Raw genomic sequence first — 8470 nt, 5'->3', positions numbered from 1 at the left:
AGGCGGGCGTCCCCGGCGTCCTCGGCGTATACCAGCGCAAGCAGTAGACCCAAGAGATCCTGCTGATCAGCGGCTCGAGGTAGAGGTGGGAGGTGGTAATGGCTGATGGGCCACTATGAGCGTTGAGGGCGCCGGACAATCGTGCGGCGGCGAGGGCGTCGGCGAGAGTGCTCGCGGGGAGAATGCAGCTGCGGACCAGCCAGCCTCGAACGGAAGCTTGGATGGCGGAAGCAGGTAGGTAATGTGGGTGGTTGCGGGCGGCAACGAGGGCAGCAGCGGCGGTGGTGGCGGCGGCCGCGGATCGGCGTGTGATCCAGCCGCGGACACAGGCTTGGATAGTGGTAGGTGCAATACGTAAGTTGTGGTCGACGGCCGCTCGACATGCCTTGATGGTGGAAGCGGGCGGGCGGTGCGAGCGGCGGCAGGCGGCGGCGGCGGTGGCAGCGTCGAGGGCGGCAGCGGCTGGGCGGCTAGTGAGCCAGCCGAGATACTGCATCTTCCAGCGCAGATTGCCCGAGCGCCAATGGAGCACGAGCCGAGTCTCACGGCCCCTCGCCCAAGCTTGGATGTAAGTGGCGCAGCGGTGGCGGCGGAACTCCCCGAAGGAGCGGCGGATCAGGAGGAGGAGGATGGTGGTGGCGACGGTGGCGCCGGCGGTGGCGGGGGCGATGATGGCAGCCGCAAAGGCGGCAGCGAGGAGGATGATGGCGGTGAGGGCGGCGGCAGCAAGGGCGGTGGTGGCGATGGCGCAAGCGGTGACAGTGGTGGCCGATTGGTTGGCGACCAGAAAGGTGGCGGTGGCGATTAGGGTGGAGGCGAGGGCGGTGGAGACGACGAAGACGCCGGAGATGACGGATCGGGTCAGAGAACGAGGCGCGGGAATGCACGGCGGAGAAGGCGGGGTGTGTGATGGCAGGAGAGGCACTGTAGGTTGGGCTGGTGCAAGGACGCGGAAATCATGGTGGCAGCAAGTGCCTGCTGGCGGGGTACCGCCTATCGCCAACCGGTGCGTTGTCGCGGTGGGCCCAGAGGGGCACATCGAACCCAGGCATGGCTGTTGGACGAGGTCCTCTGGCGCAAGTGGGGGCAGTCGGCTCTTGATGACGGGAGGTTGTTGACGTGCCACGTGACCGACCCCCGAGGCCGGCTTCGACACGTATTGAGAAGCTATGTTAACCAGCAAATCCGTAGATGAACGTCCATGCTCGCCAGCGCTCCAGTCGTAGTGACCTCGGGGGTCGGCGGGGGCGCGGCGCATGGTGCCGCTCGCAGCAGCGAGGGCAGGCTGGGGCCAGGTGAGAGTCGGACGATGCAGCGGCCTCGCCTGCCGCGTGTCGCCTTTGCTCCGCTTATCATGCCGTTCTTTTGGTGAGCGTACTGGCGATGTCTCGCACAGCGCTGTCGGCGGGGGTGGTAAGGTCGACGTCGATGCGTGCATGTAGGCAAGAGGGGCAGAAGCGCGATGAGGACAGATCCTCTGGGTTGGCGGTCGTGGCAGGGGCGCCAGGGAGAGCCGCCCCGGGAGGCCTGCCTGGAGGCCTGCAAGAGGCGAGCTTGAGAGCAGCAGAGGCGGTGGCCACGCCGCTCGCAGCCGAGAGCTGCTGGAGGCAGGCGCCAGCAGGCGGTGCCAAGTCGTTGGAGGGAGGGGGGAGGAAAGGGTGGGCTGGCGGTGGCGCAGTTGGGAGGGCGGCGGAGGCGAGCGGGTGCAGCAGGAGCAGCACCGTGAGGAACTTTCTCGGAAAGGGCACTCCGGACGGGGCCATGGCGGGCGGGCCGTGGCGGGCGGGCCTGGAGGGAGGCGTCACACCCAAGCAGCCAGGTGGGTTGCGAGGGTGCATGCTCCGCCGCGCGCCTCGGGCGCGCGGCGCAGCGGCAGATCTGCCTGTTCCATCATGGAAAGCAGCGTCGCTGCTTGGCACAATGGAAAGAGCAGTTGGTCCGTCGTCGGCCGTGCCGGCGACCGTGGCCGGCGCAGTGGCGCCGGAGCGTGGACCGGGTGGCGCAGTCGCGCCAGCCGAGCCCTGGCCCGCAGGCTGGGGCTCGGGCTGCCAGTCAGCGGTGCTGGTGGCAAAAGCGCTGCTTGGCACAAAGCAGCCCGCGCAAGCGAGCAAACTTCGTACCACTTGGACAGACGGGTCGGGCGGGTCCATGTCCTCCATGCTGCGGCGTCGGGTGGGCTTTAGCGCGATCCTCTGGGCGCAGGTACGTCGACGGCTCGCTGGCGAGTGGACAAGGGCGGAGGCCCCGGTGTACTAGCGTTTGTCTGTGTGTCGCTCGTGCGTGTCGTCATCATGAGGGTGTTCGGGTTTGGGCGTTTTGAGTGTAGATCCAGCGTTCCAGCCTCTGGCAGAACACTCCGCTCCACGCTGCAGCGCCCAGGCCTCCGCCCTGGCCATACATGACCCAAACCTCTTCGCCGGCCCCACCAACTCGACCGACTCGACCGCCAACCGGCTGGGTTTGGCCGGCGGCGCGACGCGTGGCCTGTGCTGCGGCCATCTCGGACGTTCAAGCGGCGCCAGCCAGCGGCTCGGCCGCGCATCCTTCACAAACGCCGCCACAACCGAGATGAGCGGGCCCAGTGTCGAGCCTTGATGCAAGCTGCTTGTGAGGGGCGGCTGTGGCCACAGCAGGTCCAACAGACAGACGTCAAAGCTTGCCGTCGGTGTGCTGTCGTGGGGTGGTGCACGACACGCATTGGGAGGAGCCGAGTGCAGTGGCGAGCCAGAGGCTACCTGGGTCACCAAGTGGTGCTCCTTGCCTATTCTGAGCAGGGCTGTGCTTTGATGGGGCTGTGCTTGACATGTGTGAAGTGGGAGTGCGTGCCGGCGGTGTGTGAGAGTGAGAAAGACGTGTGTATGAGGCCATAAGAGCCGTGGTATGAGCCAGAGTGAGCTTCATGACCCAAGATAAGTGCGGTTTGGGACACATCTACACGCCTCCTGGCAGGGCTGGGCCGGCAGAGCGACAGGGAAGGCGAGGTGGTGAGCTGACATGCTGGGGAGTCGGCTTGTGTACGTGTCGCGATGACCTGCCGCAAAAAGCGTTGTTTGCGGTTATTGCTCAAAACTGTGGGAGAGAAGGCCTACATATTATGACTGCACCCACGGCCTTGGTGCATGAGGGCTGCGGGACGGGACATATCACGGTCGGTGGCACCGATATGACCTCCAGAATGCCCTCGCAATCGCCTCGGATGGGGTCCACCGGAGACAATCTCGAGCCCTCTCCGTGGCATCACGAGCCGGTGTGAGCTTGCAGACCCAAGATAAGTGCGGTTCGGGACGGCTCAGGCTTGCTACTGATGGGCCTGGGCCGGAAGAGCGACAGAGAAGGCGAGGTGGTGAGCTGACATGCTGGAGAGCGTCCGAAGTGACCTTGTCGCGAAGCAAGTGCCAAAAAGCGTTGTTTGCGGCTATTGCTCAAAACTGTGGGAGAGAAGGCCTACATATTATGACTGCACCCACGGCCTTGGTGCATGAGAGCTGCGGGACGGGACATATCACGGTCGGTGGCACCGATATGACCTCCGGAATGCCCTCGCAATCGCCTCGGATAGGGTCCACCGGAGACAATCTCGAGCCCTCTCCGTGGCATCACGAGCCGGTGTGAGCTTGCAGACCCAAGATAAGTGCGGTTCGGGACGGCTCAGGCTTGCTGCCGACGGGCCTGGGCCAGGAGGGCGACAGAGAAGGCGAGGTGGTCAGCTGGGAGCAGGAAGTAGCGCTTCGTGGCACTTTCATCGCGACAAGGTCACACGCGGACTCTCCAGCCTCTCAGCTCACCACCTCGCCTTCTCTGTCGCCCTCCTGGCCCAGGCCCGTCGGCAGCAAGCCTGAGCCGTCCCGAACCGCACTTATCTTGGGTCTGCAAGCTCACACCGGCTCGTGATGCCACGGAGAGGGCTCGAGATTGTCTCCGGTGGACCCCATCCGAGGCGATTGCGAGGGCATTCTGGAGGTCATATCGGTGCCACCGACCGTGATATGTCCCGTCCCGCAGCTCTCATGCACCAAGGCCGTGGGTGCAGTCATAATATGTAGGCCTTCTCTCCCACAGTTTTGAGCAATAACCGCAAACAACGCTTTTTGCGGCAGGTCATCGCGACACGTACACAAGCCGACTCCCCAGCATGTCAGCTCACCACCTCGCCTTCCCTGTCGCTCTGCCGGCCCAGCCCTGCCAGGAGGCGTGTAGATGTGTCCCAAACCGCACTTATCTTGGGTCATGAAGCTCACTCTGGCTCATACCACGGCTCTTATGGCCTCATACACACGTCTTTCTCACTCTCACACACCGCCGGCACGCACTCCCACTTCACACATGTCAAGCACAGCCCCATCAAAGCACAGCCCTGCTCAGAATAGGCAAGGAGCACCACTTGGTGACCCAGGTAGCCTCTGGCTCGCCACTGCACTCGGCTCCTCCCAATGCGTGTCGTGCACCACCCCACGACAGCACACCGACGGCAAGCTTTGACGTCTGTCTGTTGGACCTGCTGTGGCCACAGCCGCCCCTCACAAGCAGCTTGCATCAAGGCTCGACACTGGGCCCGCTCATCTCGGTTGTGGCGGCGTTTGTGAAGGATGCGCGGCCGAGCCGCTGGCTGGCGCCGCTTGAACGTCCGAGATGGCCGCAGCACAGGCCACGCGTCGCGCCGCCGGCCAAACCCAGCCGGTTGGCGGTCGAGTCGGTCGAGTTGGTGGGGCCGGCGAAGAGGTTTGGGTCATGTATGGCCAGGGCGGAGGCCTGGGCGCTGCAGCGTGGAGCGGAGTGTTCTGCCAGAGGCTGGAACGCTGGATCTACACTCAAAACGCCCAAACCCGAACCTACTCATCTGTCTTGCGTCCACCCATACCGCGTTGGTGTCCAGTCCGAGCCTGACTGTTCTTCACCTTACTACATACATACATAACTGCTCCATTCTCTGGCTGGCCTCCTCAATCGCCACCTCGTGCAGCGCCTCGACCTGATCCACCCGCGCAAGGCCGTGGCCGACCAGAAGCTTGAGACCCGCGACACTCGCGTCATCCTCGAGCAACCTCGCCATGCACAAAATCGTGCGAACGGGGCTTTTTCTTTTGGCAGCAGCTCCTGGGGTCCAACTTTTCCGGGGTATCGTATGGTCTCGAGGTGGGTTGCGGGCGGATCCAAAAGAGAATTCTTAAAATACAAGCCTGATTGATTGATGGGAAGGCGAAACACAGTCCGACCAACGACTGGGACACCAACGCGGTATGGGTGGACGCAGGACGGGCGATGACGGTCACACAGGAGCACTTGGAGCCATAATTTTTCGAGGGTACCCATTCGTTGCTGGTAGCGAGTCGACGCTGCTTGACCTGCCAGCGTCGACTCGCCCTGTTCGCAGATCTCCTCTGCTGGCGCCATGTGCCTGTCGCCGGCGCTGCAGAGCGGCGAGGACATCGTCAGCCACCAGCTCGAGCTGCAGTCGATCTTGCACGGTGTGCACCAGCGCTACGCCGGCCGCCAAGGGCGGGACAACAAGCACGACACGGCGCGGCTCCGCTACATCAAAAACACCGCCTTCCCGGGCCTGCGCTTCGGCAAGATGGTGCCGGAGCGAGACATGGCGATGCTCAGCCCTCTCCCACCGTCGCGGATCGCCCGTCACCTCGCCTCTCCGCAGGGTCATCTCTCGCGCCGTCTGCATCTCTCTGCCGGTCGCCAGCACCCGCCACCGACTGGCTGCACCGCCACTCGCGACGCGCCACCCTCGCTCACCAGCCTGCATACGCGCTACTCCCGCCGTGCCTTTGCTGCCACATGGATCGCATGTCACTGCAAACGCGCCCGCAGCCGCGCCGTAAAGGTCTGCCTTGCTGGCTGACGATCTCACTCTCCCGCTCCTATTGCATCTGCCTCCCGCCTCCCAGCTCACATTTGACACTGCAGTAGGTGCTCCTGTCGACGCTGCCGCCGCTGCCACCGCTACTGTCACCGCTCGTTTGATAATCGACGCCACGCTTAGCGGCAGCGAGATCCGAGGTTGAGTCAACTTGCCTGGTGCGCTCTTGCGCGTGCCTTCAAGATCCACAAGTCAATTTGTACCAGAAATCCAAAGGTGGTGCAAAATGGATATCTCAAGATTGGCCTTTATTTCGCGCACCTGCTCTCCGCCGCCGCCGCTTACCTGCTGGCACGCCACCGCCCCGCGTCGCTAACTCAAGCCTCCCTGCTGCATCTTGCCACCCCTGCCACATGACTCGACCGCCGTCGCTGCTACCGCCCTCCCCGCCGCCCTCGAAGGCGCCACCAGCATTACGGCCGCCTTCATATCTCATTGATGCTGCCACCAACGCCACTTCCTCGATTCTGTGCCGCTGCAGCGGCGAGGCGCCGTCGCCACGATCGCCGCCAGCGCTGCTGATAGCCTCGGAGCGTCGCCGTGGCCGCGTTCTGGTCTGCCCACGCTTCCCTAAAACGTCTAGGACGAGCTCAGAGGCTAAGGGCGCATCATGTGGGACCATCTAGCTCTACTGGGTCCGCGACGGTGGTCGGCGCACCCCCGTCTCGAACGTGTGTGCTCTCTGTCTGTCTGTCTGTTGTTTCGGCTAAGTCGTTTTGTAACCTGGTTTGTGGAGCTCCCGCAGTTGTCTAGACAGTCCTGAGCCTGTCCAGACAGTGTCCAGACAGCGTCCAGACAGCGTCCAGACAGTGTCCAGACAGCGTCCAGACAACGTCCAGACAGTGGCACATGGCTCCACTCTTCACAGTCAAGTCTCGTAGTCGTGGCTGGACGACACTGACAGCACCCCTGGCGCTGCCGAGGCCACTCCCCACCCACCCACCCACCCACCCACATACCGCTTGCCGCCCTACTTGCGAACTTGCCGTTTGGGGGGGGGGGGGGCGGTGCGTCTAGACAACAGAACTTAACAGAACTTGAGAACTTGAAGTTTTGAACTTGTAGCCTCATCTAGACAGCTGTCTAGACAGGCGCTCTTCACAGACGGGTTAGCAAAGTGCCCGCGAAGAGGTCGGCAACTGTGGCGGCAATTGGGCAACGCCAACGTCACAACGATGCTGCGGATAAGGGCAGAGCAAGCGTGGGCACGCATTGGTCAGGTGCCATACTGCAGCCATGAGCCCCGCGCCGCAGCCGATGAAGAAGCCGCGGGCCGGCAGTAGCCACGTCGACCCACCGCTGCGCAATGGGCAAAGCGCGAGCCCAGCAGTTCAGTCAGACATGAACGCTGCACCGAAGACGGCGGCCTCGGGGCGCGCGTGACCGAACGCGCTTGCGGCGCTGCCACGCCGTCCTTTCCCATCGCCGCCGAACCGCCCTCCCTCCGCCGCGACAGACGCCGCAAAGACGGCGCTTCTCGCCGCCCAAGCAACAGCAGCAGCTGTGGCAGCGAATCTTTGCGTCGCTGGTGCGCGCGGCGGCCTCGTCGCAGTCTGGCGGGCGCTTGCCTCGCGGACCAGGCGGCCGAGCAGGCTGTGATCGCGGCCGAGGTGGATTGGCTCGGGCGGGTGCCGCCTGGAGGCGCGCCGGCAAAGCAGCCTGCAAAGGCGGGGCGATCGGCGAGGCGGCGGCGCTCGCACCTGTGCAGCTGACGCGCCAGCCGCCTGTGCCTTCCGGCGGCCTGTGCGCAGCAGGTCTATCTATTCACACCTCAGACGATCTTCCACGTCCAGACAGCGTCCAGACAGCGTCCAGACAACGTCCAGACAGCGTCCAGACAGTGTCCAGACAGCGTCCAGACAGCAAAATCGGAGCGTCTAGACAGCTATACAGACAGTAATAGCACTTGAATGTACACAGCTGATTGAAGTAAAGGGGAATGATGCAGCTGCCTGCCAGAGCAGAAAGATTCCTTAATTCTCTCCACTACAAAAAAAATCCGGTGGGGAACCGACATCATGGCCCCGAATGCCGTGCTCTCTAGGTAATCTGCGGGAGCTCCACAAACCAGGTTTTGTACCGGATTTCAATGTTAGTGGCAAAACCGCGGAGCCGAAAATGGCGTTTAATTTCGCGCACCTGCTGTCCGCCGCCTGCGGCGGCGCTCCGCGCCGCTTGGGGCGCCTGCGGCGCCCCTGGGCGCGCTGCGCGCGCCTGTTTTGGGGGGGCTACCAGCACCGAAAAAGTGCCATTTTTCGGGGCACGGACTGGCCCCCGGCGTTTCGTTTTTTCTCACACCACGTGCCTCTGGACCTCCGTTCACGTGCACGAGCTTCTTGAGCCACCCACCCACCCACCCACCTCACGGCCCGGCTGAGGCTTGGAACCACCCACCCACCCCACCCACCTCACGGCCCGGCTGAGGCTTGGAACCACCGATTCATCTTCTGTTCGGTTCTTTTGGTTTTCTGTCTGATTGATTTTTACTCTTTCTTTCTCTGCTGGTTGTTTGTTTTCTAGTCGGCTGTTTGGTTTTGTTTTTTGTTCTTTCTGTCTTTTTTTTGTTTATATTTTCTTGTTATTTCTTATTTTTTTATGGTT

At 63.0% G+C, this 8470-nt stretch overlaps 2 protein-coding genes across 2 annotated transcripts; one reads left to right on the top strand and one right to left on the bottom strand.

The window, feature by feature from the left end:
• Positions 1 to 1172: 1172 nt before the first annotated feature.
• On the bottom strand, positions 1173 to 2159 carry EMIHUDRAFT_243965 (hypothetical protein; the record flags this gene model as incomplete). Its single annotated transcript, XM_005769981.1, has 4 exons — positions 1173 to 1230; positions 1471 to 1601; positions 1808 to 1882; positions 1962 to 2159. The coding sequence occupies 4 exons, from the start codon at positions 2157 to 2159 to the stop codon at positions 1173 to 1175; spliced, it is 462 nt and encodes a 153-aa protein (XP_005770038.1).
• Positions 2160 to 5321: 3162 nt separating this feature from the next.
• EMIHUDRAFT_445191 (hypothetical protein) lies at positions 5322 to 6610 on the top strand (the record flags this gene model as incomplete). Its single annotated transcript, XM_005769980.1, has 2 exons — positions 5322 to 5684; positions 5917 to 6610. Coding segments are annotated over 2 exons (439 nt in total), but the record flags the coding sequence as incomplete, so codon positions are not given.
• Between the last annotated feature and the right edge of the window lie 1860 nt (positions 6611 to 8470).

Source organism: Emiliania huxleyi (genome assembly GCF_000372725.1).
Source record: "Emiliania huxleyi CCMP1516 unplaced genomic scaffold EMIHUscaffold_404, whole genome shotgun sequence".
Lineage (NCBI taxonomy): Eukaryota > Haptophyta > Isochrysidales > Noelaerhabdaceae > Emiliania > Emiliania huxleyi.
The sequence above is the reverse complement of the archived record's forward strand: the minus strand, read 5'-3'. Positions and strand labels throughout refer to the sequence as shown.